The 20162-nt window shown below is 34.1% G+C and overlaps 1 protein-coding gene across 1 annotated transcript; it reads left to right on the top strand.

Moving 5' to 3' along the window:
• Positions 1-341: 341 nt before the first annotated feature.
• LOC109818124 (myosin-6) lies at positions 342-19264 on the top strand. The gene is made up of 39 exons (XM_020383527.3): positions 342-673; positions 3411-3539; positions 3822-3965; positions 4063-4208; positions 4285-4447; positions 4608-4666; positions 4771-4930; positions 5286-5435; positions 5521-5657; positions 5761-5907; positions 6025-6126; positions 6473-6530; positions 6677-6778; positions 8328-8365; positions 8506-8632; positions 8767-8937; positions 9023-9154; positions 9269-9378; positions 9466-9526; positions 10088-10265; positions 10362-10567; positions 10748-10867; positions 11964-12062; positions 12401-12613; positions 12760-12899; positions 13065-13179; positions 13265-13309; positions 13388-13483; positions 13566-13736; positions 14648-14803; positions 14895-15083; positions 15306-15431; positions 15630-15700; positions 15993-16092; positions 16252-16308; positions 17419-17475; positions 18116-18196; positions 18282-18364; positions 18669-19264. Exons 1-39 carry the CDS (start codon positions 671-673, stop codon positions 18781-18783), a joined length of 4557 nt encoding a protein of 1518 aa, XP_020239116.2. The 5' UTR covers positions 342-670; the 3' UTR covers positions 18784-19264.
• The last annotated feature ends 898 nt before the right edge of the window (positions 19265-20162 follow it).

Below are 20162 nucleotides of genomic sequence, written 5' to 3'. Positions count from 1 at the left end.
TGATAACGAAGGCTAACTAATTCACCTGAGACCTGACAGAGACTTTCTAACAAAGAATCAAGCTACGATCAAATAAAACAAAGAATCGATCTAATTCTCGTATTTCATAACATAATCCTGTCCGAATTCTTAATTCTTAAATCTTAAATCCCGTGTCACCAAAAATAAAAATGGCAGACCCACTCGTAATTCACGCCATCGCAGAGGGGCACTATGGGAATTTCAGCGCAACAAACAGACGTTGTATTTAAGTTAATGTTTACCACCACCGATTTTATTTTTACATGAGTTAATAATTTGATTATTTACCTTAATGCAATAGTAATAATAACGAGAAATAAACTTAGAGCAGAAGAGAAAGATGGTGGAAGAAAGCAGCGAGAGAAGAAAAGAAGAAGAACCAAAGAGACGAAGGGCTTAACCTCTTCTTCAAAAGTTTTGGTGTTGTCGAAGGGTTTAAGCTTTTCAATTCAATTCAATTCAATTCAATTTCATCACTGTATAATATCTATATACTTCCAGTAATACGTCGTCGTAGATTTTCACTAGTGTACCGATTCCTACTTCATTCTCAATTGCGAAGATCTTTCGATTTTCTCACTGGAGCTGTAACGCCGCGAGCTAGATCCGGAACCGCCGCGAGATTTTCGATCCGATCAAGCTATAGCAAATGGTATGAATTTCTCGCTCTGCTGTTTTTTCTTCTTCTTTGGTCACCGTCGAGTCAATTCCAAGTCACGTGTTGTGTTGTTCCGTTAGTGAAACTTATCTTTGCCGGAGATTTTTGCTTTTTTTTAGGTGTGTGTGTTTTTATTTTTATTTTTAATTTGTTTTTTATTTAATTTCATTTTATGTATTTATTGTTTTGGGAGCTGATCTGTTATTACATAGAAGCAGAATTGGGGTTTTTCGTCTGTCTGAGAATTGGTTTATTTGATTGTTTTTTATGTCTCTGTTCCGGTAATGCACAACCGTTTTGTTATTACTGAGCGACATTATCGGAGTCCGATTATGGTGGATGGTGTTTTTTTGCTATTTGACTAAGATGTTAGAAGAAACAGGGAGTTCAAATTTTCGCCGCATCATTTCTGAGATTATTAGCATTAATATTTTTTTATGTCTTTTATTTGTTTTGAGCCATAATATTTGCACACCTAAGGTTTACAAACACCCAACTGATACTTCTTATTTCTCTCTATTTTTTTTTTCATTTTATATCATCAATCATATTAATCATTTATCTCTTCTTTCTTCCTATCTGGAGCTGCCTACACCTCAAAGGAGTCCAAAAATATTTTTCCTTTTCTATTTTTGGAGGGGACGGGAGATAAATTGGTTTAATCATTTATCTGTTTATTTATCAAAAAGGTTGGTGATTAGTTTTGGTCTTGCATGGGTTGTGTTTTACCCTAATCTAAACTTTTTCTTAACACAAAAAAATGTGACTGAGCTGGATAAAAACCTATAGGTCTGTTTCTTGAAATGGGAACCTTAGGCTATGGACCACTGATTACAACTTCATAAATTTGTTGCGGTTGTGTTGTTGCATCACTGATTGACTAAGATGAATTTTCAAAGCAAAGAACTTGTCTTTTTTTTTTTTGGCATTTGAATTTGGTTCTGAATTATAGTGGAGCAGTATGCAATTTTTTTCCCGTGACTGGTAATTATTTGAAAATGCTAGTGCTGAACTTCAGGGTGACATACATATTTAATGGGGGTATGCGAATTTTATGTGTTTGAGGCGGACAGATTTAATGGGTAACGTACTTAATGGGTATATGTGGGACTTAATCGCTTATTTATCTCCTCTTGGTCAGAATTTTCTATGTGATATATCTTTTTTAAAGTAATAGTTTTTATTGATGGTGGTATAGTCTTTGCATATTTCCATTGCTTAGTTTGGGTGTTTTTCTATAGGTTTGTCTTGTTCAAATTAATATAATTTTGAGTAAATGACCATTTTGGTCTTTCGATTATATTTGTGTCAATATGTTGTCCCTTCATTTATGATAACATCAAATTGATCCTTAGTGTGACATCAAATTTGTTCTTGAAAGAAAAAATTAATGGCATTTAATTTTCACCGGAGGACCAATGTATTGTCATGTATATCTTTGGAGACCAAAATGGAGTAATGGAAATTTTCTCTATTATTTATTTATAATTGATGTTGCTTCCATTATTTTTGTGAATCTTAACTAGTCTATGAATCGCTAAATTTTGTGGATTCTATTTTACTCATTTCTTCTTTACATTATGGTTACCAGGGTGGACTTAAGTACCGGATGTTCTCATATTTTGTCTTCTAATTCTTGTTGCCACCAGCTTTTCATTCCATAATTGTAACTTAAGGAAATTTTTTGTCGGGGGATTTTTGAGTTTTCTCCTTCATTGAATTAATTATTATACACGAAGAAGATTGATAATTAATATTTCAACAGAAGCCATTTTACGATGGGAAATATATAGCATCCAGATTAGTTAAGATCTATGTTGCATAGATATGGATATAGCATCGGGTACAGATAGGGTATGGGATACAAGAATTTTTAAAAATCTAGGATACAGGTAGATTAATATAAAATAAAAAATATATACTTATATAGTTATATACTTGTATAAGAAAATAGAATTTTATATAAACATAACCAAATTGTATAAATGATTAAAGAACACAAGTAAGGATAACTTATAACAACATAAGGAGATCAAATTCTTCAAGGATGATTGTGAAAGGAGTTTCAATGCAAGGGATTGAAGTTTGGGGACTGTTGTACCATACATGACTAGTGACCCGGCATTCCTTTGGTTTTTAGCTCCATCTATCTTGTAAGGAATCAAATTGGCCAAATTCTTCTCCAGCATTTAACATTAGGAGTCCCCACGATTACCCAACACATACTGGGTATGGGTACTTATCCAGTATGTGTTGATTTTAGGAGTACCCATGCTTCAGAGGTTAAGATGGAAGAACTAGAATTCCAACTTTCTTTTCCAACATGTTCTGTAGTATTTACTATTGAACCATTTTCTGATTATGGGGTGTCTGTTGATGCTTTCAACCAGATGAAAATTGTGGGACGTACTGCTTGCTACCTGAGCCAATCTTGTTAGCTTATTTAAAATAAAGTTGCATTTTCCATGAAAAATAAGCAATCATATTTCAATGCTTTTATAGTGTGCATATCAGATAGACTTAATCTTGGTTGGCTAGCACAAAAATACCCTTACCATACAATCTAATATGTTTAGAGATATTTCAATTTTTTTTGTGGGTTTTAGAACTTTATTTTACCATATTCCTTTTGTTTATGAATGTCTCTCTAGTTGCTTGATTATGCATACATTTTATTAGAGGTAATTAATTCTGTTGGTTTATTTAAGTTGTGAAACTCTCTGCTATGTAGGCTACTGCTGCCAATCCTGCGGTTGGTTCCCAAGTTTGGGTGGAGGATTCTCAAGTAGCTTGGATAGATGGTGAGGTCTTGGAGGTTAAGGGGGAAGAAATCAAAGTCCTTTGTACTTCAGGGAAGACGGTGAGGATGCTCAGTATCATATTTATTAAAATTAAATCCTATTCTTCACCATTTTCTTGTCCTGTAAATCTATCAGTTTTGCTTTGAGTGCTTCAAACATGAATCAATAGTGGGAATCTTTAAGAGAAGCAGAATAAACATAGGGTAGCTTAGTGCTTGCAGTATCCTGTAGTTAATTTGGTGTACTAGGCATAAATTTTTGAAGTCAACTCAGAATCCATAACTTGGAACAGTCTGACATTTTGACATTGTGAATCATTGCCTTTATCTTGAAATTTGCAGGTTGTTGTTAAATCTTCTAGTGTTTATCATAAAGATACTGAAGCCCCACCATGTGGAGTGGATGACATGACAAAGCTTGCTTATTTACATGAACCTGGTGTCCTGGATAATCTGAGATCAAGATATGATATCAATGAAATTTATGTGTGTATTTCAGATTCCAACTTTCCAAATAGGCCCCCTTTTATCTTAATGTTTTTATACTTGCTTGAGATGAGCTCATACCAAATTTTGTTTCCAGACATACACCGGGAATATATTGATTGCTGTGAATCCTTTCATAAAGCTTCCTCATTTATACGATAGCCATATGATGGCACAATATAAAGGAGCAGGTTTTGGTGAGCTAAGTCCACATCCTTTTGCTGTTGCAGATGCAGCATATAGGTATTTTCATTCTATTGTGCAAACAGTACATTTAATTAAATTGCAAGTCTGACCATATAAATTATTATGGCTTTAGACTCATGATTAATGAGGGAATCAGCCAGTCAATATTGGTTAGTGGTGAAAGTGGGGCTGGGAAAACAGAAAGCACAAAGTTACTTATGCGCTATCTTGCTTACATGGGAGGGAGAGTTAACAGTGCTGCTGAAGGTAGAACTGTAGAACAGAAAGTCCTGGAGGTAAGGAAGTTAATCCTTTATAGATTTGTCTTCTGGCTAGCTGGCTTTCTGCCATAAGTTAATTTATTTTGTTTTTTCACCTTTTGCCAGTGTTTAAATTTGTTAAAACCTTACCTTGTTTCCACTTAGCCGCCCTTTTTTTTCCTTTTCCCCATGACAGTCCAATCCTGTTCTAGAAGCCTTTGGCAATGCAAAGACTGTTAGAAACAATAATTCAAGGTGAGAGGTTATACTTATAGTAAGTTCTTCCCCCTTTTTTGGTTATATTGCAAAATTTTGCTACTGTCTTATTTTTCCTATTTTGTCACTTGTGACTTTTGTAGTCGTTTTGGTAAGTTTGTGGAGATTCAATTTGACCAGAAGGGAAGAATTTCTGGGGCTGCTATCAGAACTTATCTGCTGGAAAGATCACGTGTTTGCCAGGTGTCAGATCCAGAGAGGAACTATCATTGTTTCTACATGCTCTGTGCTGCACCTCCAGAGGTGATTGGATGTCTTTTGCGACTTAGTGTAGAGTCTAGATTAGATTGATAGAAAGATTTGAAAGGATTAATTTGTTATGCCTACAATAATTTTTTCTGGATTGAATTATAAACTGGAGCAACTTACCAATAAACTGTCTGACAATTGACCTATATAATGGTGGTAGAATAAGAGTTAATATCTTTTCCATTTGTCACCTCTATTTATTTTTCCAATTTCTTATTGTTTTGGTGTATGATGTATCCTTTTATGGCTTAATTATAATATGCATTACTTGTTAATATTAAGTTTGTGCTTAACTTCTTCAGATTCTATTTTCTTCATTTTCTTTACCTTATTTATTTATTTTTGGCAGGATATTCAGAAGTATAAATTAGGAAATCCTAGAGGATTTCATTATCTGAATCAATCAAATTGCTTTGAGTTGGAAGGGGTTGATGAGTTAAAAGAATACCGTGATACTAGGAGAGCAATGGATGTTGTTGGAATAAGTTCTGACGAGCAGGTATTTTATTGGGAGTTTCTTTAAATTCGTGAATAGATTTTCACAATGCTTATGATTTTTTGTTTTCCCCTCCATCACTGTCCAGGAAGCAATATTTCGAGTGGTTGCTGCAATTTTGCATCTTGGTAACATTGAATTTACAAAAGGGGAAGAAATTGACTCTTCTGTGCCCAAAGATGAAAAATCTTGGTTGCATCTACACACTGCTGCTGAACTTTTCATGTGAGAAAACTTTGCAAGCTTGCACTTTTTAAAATATATTCTCTTTGTATGACTAACATCTCATACCTTTCCACGTGACATCCTTGGTTTATATTTTATTCAGGTGTGATGCCAAGGCTCTTGAAGATTCTCTGTGCAAGCGTGTAATTGTTACTCGTGATGAGACTATAACAAAATGGCTGGATCCAGAAGCTGCTGCACTCAGCCGAGATGCTTTGGCTAAGATTGTGTACACAAGGTTGTTTGATTGGTAAGCCTCTGAATGGATTGCTTGAAGATAAAATTCGAAGCTTAAGATAGGTTTAATGGTAAATTTCGTCAATTTGCTCTTAGTTCCACTTCTATAATTTTTTGTCATATTTTGCAGGCTGGTGGATAAAATTAATAATTCAATTGGTCAAGACCCTGACTCAAAGTCCTTAATTGGTGTGCTGGATATTTATGGTTTTGAGAGTTTCAAGACTAACAGGTGTGTTACTGGTGTACCTTTTGTTCTGTAGCTAACTCGTGTTAGGTTGATCTCATAGAGTTAACATACGAGAAAGGGTTGTATGAAGTTAAATTTGTAATCCACCCCATGCCTTTAATTGCCATTGTGACCTCCAAACAATGGAGAGGAACGTTCTTTTATCATATTGCACCACTCCATTTAAAAACACTCCATTATGAATCAGTCTACTTCATCCCCTTAAAATATCCTAAGCATATTGCTGATTAAATTGAATTCTACTGAAATTTTGTTGCCTTGTCAGTAGTGACAGACCGATAGTCTATAGATATTTTATTAATACCTGTTTGTTCTGTGTACATTGCAGTTTTGAGCAATTTTGTATCAATTTGACCAATGAAAAGCTTCAGCAGCATTTTAATCAGGTTAGTTTGTAAAAGAATATTATATTCTTGATGATTGCTTGCTTCCATCTCTTACTTTTATATTTAAAAAACAGACACGAGGATACTTATTTACTTTTACTCATTTTACACGTGCTCCTGAAATGCCTAAAATACTTGATCTGCAGCATGTTTTCAAAATGGAGCAAGAAGAATACAAAAAAGAGGAGATTGATTGGAGTTACATTGAGTTTGTTGATAATCAAGATGTTCTGGATCTCATTGAAAAGGTTTTTCCTTCTCATTCCACAAGCATTCTGTTGATTGGCTTTATCTCTTGTACCAATCTTTTATATTAGATGCTCCTTTCTGTTGAAAATACAAATTTAATGTGAAGGGTGATGTTTATAAATTTGGTAGGTTCTCAAGCCCACTGTAATATGTGTAGTTGTAGATAAAAGTGACTAGCTTTCATGGTGGTTTGTGGAAGAGGGATGTTGTGGCATCAAGAATATTTTCCTTTATCACTAGATGGTGACTTAAATGATTCTGTAGCTTCATTTTCACCATAAAACAAGTCTTGGCCTGCACTAGTATGCCTATCATTTTTTTAATTATTAAAGGGAGGCCAAATAAGAATTTAACTTGTTTAAGAATTTGAAAATTTCAAATAATTTTACATTGGCAATAACATCTTAATTTTTTAGGAGTTATAAAATTTTAAATGACTACTCACTATAACTTATGTTTCCCTTTTCTAATAATTTTTTATTTCATTTTGAAGAATACTAATAAAGATAGTGCTTAAAAGATAGTTGTAGCTTCATTTTACTGTTAACTAAATGAAGGTGCTTTCGAGAAAGTATGCTTTAATGTTTGTCTTAGAAAGTGGGTTTAAGTCTAACTCAATCTTACAAATCTGGCTTCTAAAGTGGGAGTTGTTCTCATTTATATGTTTTTTAATTACTTTATCTCTAATTAATATGAGACTTGGATTTTTTTCAATACACCCTCTCACGTCCAACATTATTGGACTTAGTACGTGGATAAATGGTGTGTGAAACCTTTTTAATGATCTAGGATAGACGGAACTTGGGCAATACATCCCCTCACGTCCAAAACTGTTAGGTTGGGTGCGTGTATCAGTAGTAGGTGACCCTTTTAGAGTGTATCTATGATAGCTATAATACCATTTTAGAAGGTGGGTTTAGGCCTAATTCAACTTAACAAAATCGCCTTGTAAGGTGAGGGTTGTCCTCACTTGTATACTCTTTAATTGTCTTTATCTATTGGGGGACAGGGAATTTGGGTTGAGGGCCAAGTTAGAGTAATTTACTGTTCCCTCCATGCCTTTTATGGATGTTGCACAACACAAATTAGTTTGACAAGGAAAGTAAACCTAGGCTTTTAATTTCTCTTCCCATAAATGTTCAAAATGGAGGGCATATTTTGAAAATCACAGTTGATATGATTTAAGTGATCAATTCAAACTCAAGCTGCTGATATTTACCTGATGTCAAATGATTGACTTAAAAAGGGTCTGATTCATTTCTCTTGATGGTTCAAAATGAAAATGTTGAAGTTGTCAATTAATTCAATTTATGTCTATCAAGAGACTAGGTTTTGATGACAAGTTTGATATAAAAGCTGAAAGGAAAATATGAATACATTGAAATTATATATGCAAGCTGTGTGTGGATGAATTGATGTTAATACTTTGTCAATTTTTATTGATGATTTTGTGATTTTCTTTACTTGTTGATAACATAATCATGTTTGTAATGTATTTTGTCATCAGTGGATTTATTATTTATCAATTTTTTGCTGCATTATTTTCAGAAACCTGGTGGCATTGTTGCTCTTCTTGATGAAGCTTGGTAAGTATACTTTGTACTGTACCTTTAATTGGTATTATGGGTCTTAATATCTCAATACTGCTGATTTAATGCATTCATTTTATTCTTCCATATTTTTTGTTGTTGATGCTCAGATAGCTATATGTGTATGCGTTTTGCAGTATGTTTCCTAGATCAACACATGAAACCTTTGCCCAAAAGCTGTATCAGACATTCAAAAATCATAAAAGATTCAGCAAGCCCAAATTGTCACGTAGTGACTTCACAATTTGCCATTATGCGGGTGATGTAAGTTGGAATATTATTATTTTTTAAATCAGCATATATAATTGGGCTAGTTACTTGGTGTAAATAGGACTACATTGTTTGATGCGATCAATTTATACTTTAGAAAACACATGCCTAATCTGTGTCAATTTTAGGTCACTTATCAAACTGAATTATTCCTGGACAAGAACAAAGATTATGTTGTTGCGGAACACCAAGCTCTTCTTTATGCTTCCAAATGTCCCTTTGTGTCTGGTTTGTTCCCCCCTTCACCCGAGGAATCGTCTAAACAATCAAAGTTCTCTTCAATAGGTTCCCGGTTTAAGGTTGTTTTTATTCCCCTTTATTAAAGACACTTTTCCGTTTCTTCCTTAACATCTTTAGTTTTGAAATTCTTCATGTTTCCTGCAGCAACAATTGCAAGCACTACTGGAAACTCTCAGTGCCACTGAGCCCCACTACATTCGCTGTGTTAAACCTAATAATCTTCTTAAGCCAGCAATTTTTGAGAATAAAAATGTTTTGCAGCAACTGCGATGTGGGGTAAGACTTCATGCTCTTTTTTCCAGTTTTTGGACCATGTAGTTGGTACCGCAATTGAAGTTTTAATCTCTGGTTGTGAGTACATTGCTGATTACATAGTTTATCCAATTGTAGGGAGTTATGGAGGCAATTAGGATAAGCTGTGCTGGTTTTCCAACCAGGAAAACTTTTGATGAATTTGCAGATCGATTTGGACTTCTTGCTCCTGAAGCTTTGGACGGGAGGTATCTAAGCTGTTAATCTTCATTGTCAGGCCTATTAGTTACAGTATTCTAAAAACCCTGATTTATTTCATGTTTTACTTATGTTAGTTCTGATGAGGTCACTGCTTGCAAGAGGATTCTGGAAAAGGTTGGACTTAAGGGCTATCAGGTAACTTACCAAGTGATCAGACCATTAATTCTTTTGATAGACTTACTCTTCAATTTGAACAATCAATGGAGTTTAGGGTATATTTGTTTTTGAAATGGGCCATAACAGTTTTTAATCTATTAACTTAGAATCACTTGGATAAGAAAATTGCTATTTACTTGGTATTCTTCATTGACCTGAGTAATGGTAAAACTTCCTAATCTTTATTCTCCTAAGTTCTATTAATGTTTTACACTTATTGGAAACTGATAACATACTAGTTATTTTGGTCTAATTTGTCACTGCTTTGGAGTTTTTGCTTGGAACAACAATAGCCTTTCCATGCATCTTTCTCCCTTTACTACCATTCTGTGGACAATAATCTTGAAAGTACAGTTTTAGTTTAGGAATGGAAACTATTTTATATCTTTTTCAAGTGTGTAATGAACTCAAATTGCTATTTATGCTCATCTGTGCTCACTACCCTGAATGTTTACTGTTAAATGAGGTTACTGCAGATTTTCTTTACAAGACTATATTCAGTTTTGTGGCTAATTTTACTGGTTCTCTTTATTGCTGCAGATTGGTAAAACAAAAGTGTTTCTTCGAGCTGGTCAAATGGCAGATCTAGATACTCGTAGAAGTGAGATTTTAGGAAAGTCAGCAAGCATTATTCAGAGGAAAGTGCGTACCTATTTGGCCCGCCGAAGTTTTGTCTTGATACGTTTGTCTGCTATACAGATTCAAGCTGCATGTAGAGGTATCTAATTGTTCCCTTGAAATATTAGCTACAAGTCATATTCAGGGAAAAGCTTACATTGTGGGAGTTTGATGAGTTTTTTGATGGTGATTGCAGCACAACTTGCTCGGCAAGTTTATGAGGGATTGCGACGGGAGGCTTCTAGTCTGATGATTCAGAGGTATTTCCGCATGCATGTTTCTAGGAAGACATATAAAGAATTGTATATCTCGGCTGTTTCTATTCAAACTGGTCTGCGAGGGATGGCTGCTCGTAGCGAGCTTCGCTTCAGGAAGCAAACTAGTGCTGCTACTGTCATTCAGGTAGAGAACATTTTGAAAATACTTCAGTGTAGTATGTTTTAGAATATTTTTAGCATTCTTATGGTCCAACTCCAAAGTCCAAGTATCCTATACAAAATCATTGTTAACAAGCTTGGTTTTTAATATATTTTTGATTCATGGTTATTCATCCTTGAAACTGTGATTGATTTGTTATTGCAGAGCCACTGCCGGAAATACCTGGCACAACATCATTTTACAAACTTAAAGAAGGCAGCAATTACAACACAATGTGCATGGAGAGGAAAAGTTGCTCGACAAGAATTAAGAAAGCTCAAGATGGTAACACTTCTCTCCCTCCCCACCTATAAAAAAACCGTTGAATCAATCAATTAAATGTTTTTACCTTTTCAGTAATATGGTAAGTTTATAAAAGTTACTAAGTGATAAATAAGAATAAAATATCAGAAGGAAAAACTGTCAAGCTTATATGTCTAGCAGTGGTATTCATAAGAGCTGTAGTAAGGTTCCCCTTCTTATTTCAAGCTCACCCATATACATTGTAGCACTGCATGAATCTCAGCACTTAAATAGCTTTATTAGCTTGCATTAAATCTCAGCTGAAGCTGGCAACATTTTGACTGTAAAGAACTACTGTGAAGTCTGTGATTACTCTTCTAGCTTTGCTGTGATATTGTATTTTGGATTCCATAATAAAAACTGCCTATATTTTCACTCATGTGGTATTTGGTCTTAGAGTAACTGATGCTATCTCTCTTTTTTTTTTTGACCCATCATATTTGTGATATTGATAATTATCTCCATTATTCGAAATAGATACCTTAGAAAAGTGTTTCTGCCATAAACCACAATGTTGCGGACAAAATGCTGTCAAATTTTTTGCTTAGTAGAGATATCTCTAAGATCTATATACGCAAAACCTTACAGGTTGTTGTAACCTAGTTTTGCATTTTATTCAATTTTCTGTTTTGGGTTTCTAATTAAAAGAACATGAAACTTTATTTAGACGTTTTCATGGAGGCATATCCTAGGATGCTTTGAACTTATTATGGGCTGTAGGGGCTACAGCCAAGAAGGAAATAAACAGTCTACACCAAACCGTTTATCATAAACATTTTATTATTTTTTTTAAAATAATAGGTTAAAAAATTATTTTTGATTGATATAATTTTTTTAAAATAATTGTTTTTTTTTGCTCTCCCTTTTCTGTTCATCCAAACAAATGGAAATAAACTTTTCCACTCCTTTCTTTCTTATTTCTATCTGTCCAAACAATGCATTGTTTCAACATTCTTTCCTCTCTATTGCATTTTAAATCCAAACAAAAAATCTCTTACTGTCTTCTTGCATGTTATGATGGCTAGCTATTTTATTTTTATTTTTACTCAGCAGTTGAGATTTTTTTTATTAATTTCAGGCTGCAAGAGAAACTGGAGCTCTCCAAGCTGCCAAAAACAAGCTTGAAAAGCAAGTTGAAGACCTTACATTGAGATTGCAGCTGGAAAAACGCTTGAGGGTAAATGACCATTATTTTGGTAGTGCTAGCTGCTATATCTACAATATTTTTACTGTGGCCAATGGGCAATCATCATGCATTATGTTGTAGTACAAGTGTACAATACTTGTTTTAGTATAAGTGTACAATACTTGTTTTAGTGCACACCAATTAATTTGAGTTAAATGTTGTAGTACAAGTGTACAACCTGTTAGCTCTGTACAATACTTGTTTTAGAAACTTTAATTGGCGGTTTGTACCTAATTTGTATACTTGATGAAAAGATATTTTTCATACTCATGCACATTATCTAGTATCTTTCCTTGCAAAGCTTCTTAAATCTCTATTAATAAATGTAGGTCGACATTGAAGAATCAAAAACACATGAAAATGAAAAATTACAATCTGCTTTGCAAGAGATGCAACTTCAGTTTAAAGAAACTAAGTTATTACTTCAAAAGGAGCGTGAGGCTGCAAAAAGAGAAGCAGAGAGAGCGCCTCTCATACAGGAGGTTCCTGTTGTTGACCATTCTTTGTTGGAGAAGCTTACTAGTGAAAATGAGAAGCTCAAGGTGAGCTAATTATGGTCATAAATATCTCCTCTGCATTAAAATAGTCATCCTTTTTTTTTTGTTTACTTTGAAATATTCTCACATTTTTGGTAAGATAGGTGGCCATTTCCTACTATTAATTTTGATCTTCCTGGTGTCCATTGCAGACCTTGGTGAGTTCATTGGAAAAGAAAATTGATGAAACAGAAAAAAGATATGAAGAGGCAAACAAAATTAGTGAAGAAAGGTTGAAGCAAACTTTAGATGCTGAAACAAAAATAATCCAGTTGAAGACTGCTATGCAAAGGTTTGTTTGTGATCAAAGCTTCTTTGGTATCTTATACATGTTTAATTCATATCATTTGAACTATTACTATTTTCAGTCTTCGAACAGAAATCATCCATAGCTTCTATTTTCAGTTATAAGATTCTGCACCAGGATGACCATTTTTGCTTTGATTAATATTGGTAGGCTCGAAGATAAATTCTCAGATATGGAATCTGAAAATCAGGTTCTTCGGCAACAGTCTCTGCTAAACTCATCTGCAAAAACAATGTCAGAACACCTTTCTACCCACGTATCCGAGGTAATTTGTACTTGTTAAATTATGTAGGTCTTCATTCTCTGTATGCAAGTCTAACTGTTGGAATTTTTTATACTTGTACCTGTAGAAGTTGGAAAATGGTCACCACATGGTGGAAGATCAGAAAGCTGCAGTAAGTACATTGCTTTCTACACTTTCTATGTACCTTTCCATATGAAGCCATCTTATGTTTTAACTGAAATTTAAAAAGTTGTGTTTGCAGGAAGCAGAGAGTGTCACACCTGTGAAGAAGTTTGGTACAGACTCTGATGGCAAATTGAGGAGATCCATGATTGAACGTCAACATGTGTGTGCTTAAAATTTGACATTTAATATATCTGTTCTTCGTGCAAATGTGTTCACAATTTTTAACTCTTTTTTCACTGTAGGAGAATGTTGATGCACTTGTCAACTGTGTTATGAAAAGTATTGGTTTCCATCACGGAAAGCCTGTTGCTGCATTTACCATTTACAAATGTCTTCTCCACTGGAAATCATTTGAAGCTGAAAGAACAAGTGTATTTGATCGCCTTATCCAGATGATTGGTTCTGCAATTGAGGTTTCTTTCCTACTTTAATATTTTTGGATTGAACCTTCACCTAATAGCTTAAGCTTTTAGGAAAATTGATCCTTAATATGATTAGGGTCTTCTACAAATCCTTGCCATGCTCCATCCCATTATTGCACTGGTTATTCTAATTTAGAATATTCAAAAAATATTGTATATGTGGTAGTCTAATGTAATTTAATGGTCATTATCTGTTGATAGCAACTGTATTAGAATTGGGACTGGGTATTGTTTGTTGGTTTAGTTCAATTCTTGTTGCATGTGTTGAGATCTCATGTTGACTATAAATATGGCCAAAGTATAATTTATAAAGGATTGGGCAATCCTCATCTCAAGCTAGCTTTCGGGGTTAGGCCTGGCCCAAATTTAAGATGGTGACAAAGTCTATAATAGATTCATTATTGGGCCAACCTCAACTGTTCAAAAATCTACTTGACTCCATGATTTTCCTATAGCAGTGTACTTGGCCCCGTGAATTTCCTTGTGCAATAATAATAATAATAATAGAGGATGTCCCACAATCTCCATGCTCCAAATGTGAAATCCTAGGCGTGAGAGAGTGTATTGAATCCCACATAAACTATAGGTATAGCAAAAGTATAACATAAAGGCTGGGAAATCCTCACCTCTTTAGCTAGATCTTGGTGTTGAGTTAGGCCTAACCCAAATTCAAGATAATGATATATGTTAAAAGTAATATGAATACAATTGCAGGTTTTAATGTTGCTTTTGCCCAAAGGTAGTTGGTGGTTTAATTGTTATATTTATCCCTCCAGCCATTTTTCTTCAAGAGCTTACAAACCCATTTTCATAAACATTTGTTGAACAGAGAATTATTTTGTAGCTTATGTGGTCTTATTGGAGCGCTTGTAACTTTTTGTATTTCTTCTCAATCTTTCCAGAATCAAGATGACAATAATCTTATGGCCTATTGGCTGTCAAATTTGTCTGCACTATTGTTTTTGCTCCAGCAAAGTCTGAAATCTGGTGGTGCAACTGATGCAACTCCTGTCAAAAAACCACCAAATCCGACATCCCTCTTTGGAAGAATGACTATGGTATTGAATATTCCTTGCATTCTTTGTAATCTGATCTCCCTTTCACACTTAAAAAAAAGGTGCCTTAATTTATTTGATGGCTTAATTGCAGGGTTTTCGTTCATCTCCTTCTTCTGCCAGCCTTCCTACCCCACCGTCGGATGTTGTACGCAAGGTAGAAGCTAAATATCCTGCTTTGCTTTTCAAGCAACAGCTCACTGCTTATGTTGAGAAAATATACGGTATCCTTCGGGACAACTTGAAGAAAGAATTGTCATCATTGCTTTCGTCATGTATCCAGGTTTGTTGAAATGCAATTAATTGTAGTGAATTTATTATTATGGGATGGATAAAGTTAAATACAAGGTCTTAAATCCCGTTTGGTTCTCATAGTCTGTATATTCTATCTCCCTTCTGGAGATATTTTCTAGAGATTTCTGAAAGTGTTCTGAGTCTCTTTTTCTACTTTTAGTCACGTGATTTTGCTTCTGTTCCTGATGCAAATATTATTGCTGATATACAGGCACCAAGAACATCTAAGGGAGTGCTACGATCTGGCCGGTCCTTTGGTAAAGATTCTCCCATGGGTCACTGGCAGAGTATTATAGAATCCCTAAACACTCTCCTTTGTACTCTGAAAGAGAACTTTGTAAGAAACAAAACCATGCCTTATTATCTTGTGAATATTAAGAAATTACTTCCCTGTTAGCCTTATTTATGCTAATTTTGAAAAACTGATTAAACATGATGATGATGTAGGATACTTCAGGAAACCCTAAATAAACAACAGAATCTAATAACCCAATGTACATTGCATGATATAATGATATAAAGTTTTGGGTTTCAGGTACCTCCAGTCCTTATACAAAAGATCTTCACTCAAACATTCTCATATATTAATGTTCAACTCTTCAATAGGTAAGCAGTTTTTAATACCATAGAATAATTTTTTTGCATCATTATCTTTGTTGAGAGGAAGAAGAATGAGAGATCATGTGATGTGAATGAATCCATGTCTCTTGACTTTTGACTGTACAGCAGAGACTCTTATATATAGTTAGAGTTACAAATACAATGGATAATAAATACATAATTATACAGCTCATAATATCCCTAATTACAATATTTCCATACACAATATATAACATAATTACAAGATTCCTAACAATCTTAAAGTTTAACATTATTTTTTTTATCAAATTATTGCTAGTCTTCTTCTGCGTCGTGATTGTTGCACATTCAGCAATGGGGAATATGTGAAAGCTGGTTTAGCAGAATTGGAGTTGTGGTGCTGCCAAGCAAAAGAGGAGGTAATTTATTGTGTTGAGGGTATTATTGTGTTAGGTTTTCAATTAGTGCATATATTGCTTAGGCTGTAATAAAATATGTTGATGACCTATGTCCGATCTCTTTGGCTTGTTGACCAGTGTATATCTCCAAAGTCTAACCTAAATTGCTTGGGCTTGCAGTATGCAGGTTCATCTTGGGATGAGCTTAAGCACATAAGACAAGCTGTTGGATTCTTGGTAAGTGTGTCTTATTTGATAATATAGCATCATTTATCTTCCCTTGCTGTTTTTTTTGTTGGTAATTTTGGTAATAATTGCTGGTTTTCTATGCATCATGTTTTGTTTTGTCTTACTACATTTATTTTAATCTGAGAATTTCATGATTAGGTTTTCTCATGTAGGATAAATTGCACCCAATTCCTCATTTGATCAAGGATTGTACTTAGTCATTTAACATCTTTTACAGAAAAATGCATTATTTATTTGTTTTAGAAGAAAGTCAAACTCAAACAAATTTCTGTAAAACTCATTAGATCATATGTTGAACTTAAACAGGTTCCTAAATTACTACTAACAATGATATTTATGAGAAAGGAGTTTGCAAAACATCAATCCAAGCCTACTTCGATAATTCTCAAACCTATACATTTATGCAATCTTTTTTTATTAGACTGGACAACGGAAAATTAGAAGCCCCGGAAAATATTAGTTCATAAGCAACTGTTATTGGTATTAATTTCAAAAGATAAACATATTGTCATCCTCCAATGATGGGAAGTTGTTTGACTCCCAATGTAGAAGAAAATAATGTAACCACATTTTATTTTCCTTGATAGCATAAAACCTTCATGATTTATGTGTTGGTTAGTATTTGGTAAATATGCATCTTTGATTGCTTGGTAAACTAATCTTGGTTATAGCTTCTACCTTTGTGAATGTTGGAAATTTGCCTTAATTGCAGTCTCTTTGGGGCTGCCTTAATTGCAGTCTTGAGAGGTTGTGTTTAGTCTTACATTAACTAGACATATGGCCAACTTGGGCAATCCTATTCCTTACCTTACAAGCCTCTTAAATCCGTTGTTTGGTCATCTACATTGCCACGGTCCAAACCTATAGCTATGTGCATGAGGTTTGTTTATAAGGCTTGGATAGTCTTCACCTTACAAGTTGGTTTTCTGAAGACGAGTTCGGTTTTAACCCAAATTCAAGAGTGAAGATTTGTCTTAATCATAAAACAATGTGAAGATTTGTTCTATTTTTCTTAATAACTTTTTATATGATGTGACCAAAATTCAATTTGTCTTAATCACATCTATTCATTTAATTATTGTCATTTTTTATGCACAGGTTATTCATCAGAAGTATAGGATTTCCTACGATGAAATCATAAATGATTTATGCCCAGTAAGTGTCTGTCCATCTCAGTCTTTCTTTGTGTATGGGGTACACATCTCATTGTTATTTATTTTTAAATACTCATAAGGTCCTATCTTTGATAGCATAATGGATTGTTGTAAAGCAGAATTTTTGTGATGAGTCTTGAAATGATCATGTGTTCAAATTTGGTTTCTTTTGTATTTACATTATGAATTCATGTTTCTGGAAGTAGCAGTTGAGGAGATTGCCTTGATTGTTTATCACCTTACGTTAAACTTTGAAAGTGTGTGAAGCTACTGCCCGGACTGAATTTCAATTTAATTTATGTTTCTATTTTGTCCTAAGAGGATGGGTTGGAAGGAGATTAAGGAGATTTATAAAAATGGTTTGAAAAAATATTTTTATTTTCATTTCTTGTTTCTTACTTCTAATTAGAAAAATGTTTCCTTGCTTTTTTTCTCTCCTGTTTTCAAAGATTTGTACAGAAAATAGTGAAAGAAATTAAAAAATTAAATCAAAAACATTTTTAAACCAAATAGGCCATTGTATATGAATGATTGTAAATGCATAATGTCTTGCTTTTGCATTCACTCTCTGCGTAAGCATGTCTTTCAAGTCCATATGTCTCATAGCTTTTCCCTATGTCCCCGCCCCTATCTTGCATCAGGTCATGAGTGTCCAGCAGTTGTACAGAATATGTACACTTTACTGGGATGCTAACTACAATACTCGAAGTGTATCTCCAGATGTAAGCTTTTCCCCCCACCATATTTTCTCTGATTATAGCAAAAGTAATGGCAAATGCTTGATAACATACTCAAATCTTCCTCCAGGTCCTTTTAAGCATGAAGGTTCTTATGACAGAGGACTCTAATAATGCTCAGAGTGATTCTTTCTTGTTGGATGACAGTTCCAGGTGAGAGTGCTTGTATATGGAATGCCTTTAGTGGCGCTTTAATAGCATAACATGCCTTTTGAGCTTTGGAATCACCGAACCAGAGAGTGGAAACATTATCTGTCACCATAAGGGATAGAGGAAAATTGATATACGTAATTTTTTTGTTGTTTAACATGTGCAAGGGTAGATGCCTAGATGGAACTTAAATTATATGATCTATAAATTATTGGTCAACTTCTAGTGCAATTCTTCAATCATTATTTTTTATTTCTAAGTTGAGATTAATGGCTACATGTTTACGGACCTTCACTTCTTTTTACAGTATCCCCTTCTCAGTGGATGACCTCTCTACATCACTACAAGAGAAGGATTTCTCAGACATGAAACCAGCGGATGAGCTGCTCGAGAATCCTGCCTTCATATTTTTAAATGAGTAGGCAAGGAAACTCGGTATGTGTTTATCATAGTCGTCAAGGGAAGCAACAAAATCAGTTGCTAGTCCTTGTCAGTGGTTGTAAATCCATTTTTATTTTTATTCTTTTTTATTTCTACTCTTTTTTTTTTTGTTTTTGATTTACCATCCTACATCTTGTTTGTCATATCCCTGCATTGTCATGGCCCTGATGTAAAATTATTTTTTCATTCTTTCGTTGGCATTCAATTGTAAAGTCGTCATTTAAAGAGGGGCAGGGATATTTTTTTAGGATTAGTGATCTTGCTTTGTATGTCCATTTTTGTTTTCCTGGTCAGAAAACCGTTAGAAAGTGAAGCTGAGCTGCTTGCAATTTTGTTTTGGCTTTCAAGCTCACTTTCCTCTCATTTTTTTACAGTGTAAAGGGTCAAGAATGAACATTGATATATATATATATATATATATATATATTATATATAATGAATAGGGTTTTTTAATATTCTCCAGTCTGAATTCTAGTTTTTCTTTTCGCCCTCACCCCGTAAAGTGCAACATGGCCTAACGCTGCTCTCTAGTTTAAGAGGGCAGACTGTGATATTATTAACATATAATTCTAGAGCTGCAAATATCAAAAATGGGTTGTAGAAACTAAATAAGGTGTTTCAAAGAGTGTTGTAAATTGATCCGTACGGATGTTTTCGTTAACCTAGAATTATATACTCATTGTTGAATTTTAACTATCCATTATTGTAAATTGGCTCACATGGTGAAGGGTTTTGTTCCTCTTTATTTTGTTGTCTAGAGTTTGAATATGCTTATGAGTCATGTGAAGTTTATTATGAGTTTTGGAGATTCAACAGAGAAAAATGACTTTAAATTGTTCCAAAGTTCAACCTCAGTTGAAGATTCCAACTCTTGTCGGTGTCACCTCCCAATGCTCTTATTAAGATTATTATTGATGGAAGCTCCTTTGAGAACTCAGGTCCAATCGGGTTTGAAGGTATTCTTTGTAATTCCTTGGAAAATTGGATTTATGATTTCTCAACTGTTACCACTACTAAGTTTTTATGCCTTATATTTTGATCTAAAAGTTGCCAAAGGAAGTTGGCACATGTTTGTAATATGGACTCAACTCTTTCGCTCACTTCATCACCAATGAGATTGATGTTTATCATTCACACACTAGTATCATTGCTTTTATACAATCTCTCTTGGACGTCTCTAAGCAAAAGAATAAGCTAAATTTGCTTCTCAGTTTAATCTTATAATAGCTATATGTCCATCAACTTTCCTTCCTTTTGTTTTAGTTGATGTTATGAGCACTTTGTTTGTCAGACCTTAGTTTCTTTCTTAAGCTTGTTTTATATATTTTCTTATGCATAAAAAAAAACTCCATATACATTG

Source organism: Cajanus cajan, chromosome 7 (assembly GCF_000230855.2).
Source record: "Cajanus cajan strain Asha chromosome 7, NIPB_CcT2T_4, whole genome shotgun sequence".
In the NCBI taxonomy this organism is placed as follows: Eukaryota; Viridiplantae; Streptophyta; class Magnoliopsida; order Fabales; family Fabaceae; genus Cajanus; species Cajanus cajan.
This window is presented reverse-complemented; position numbering and strand designations above follow the sequence as displayed.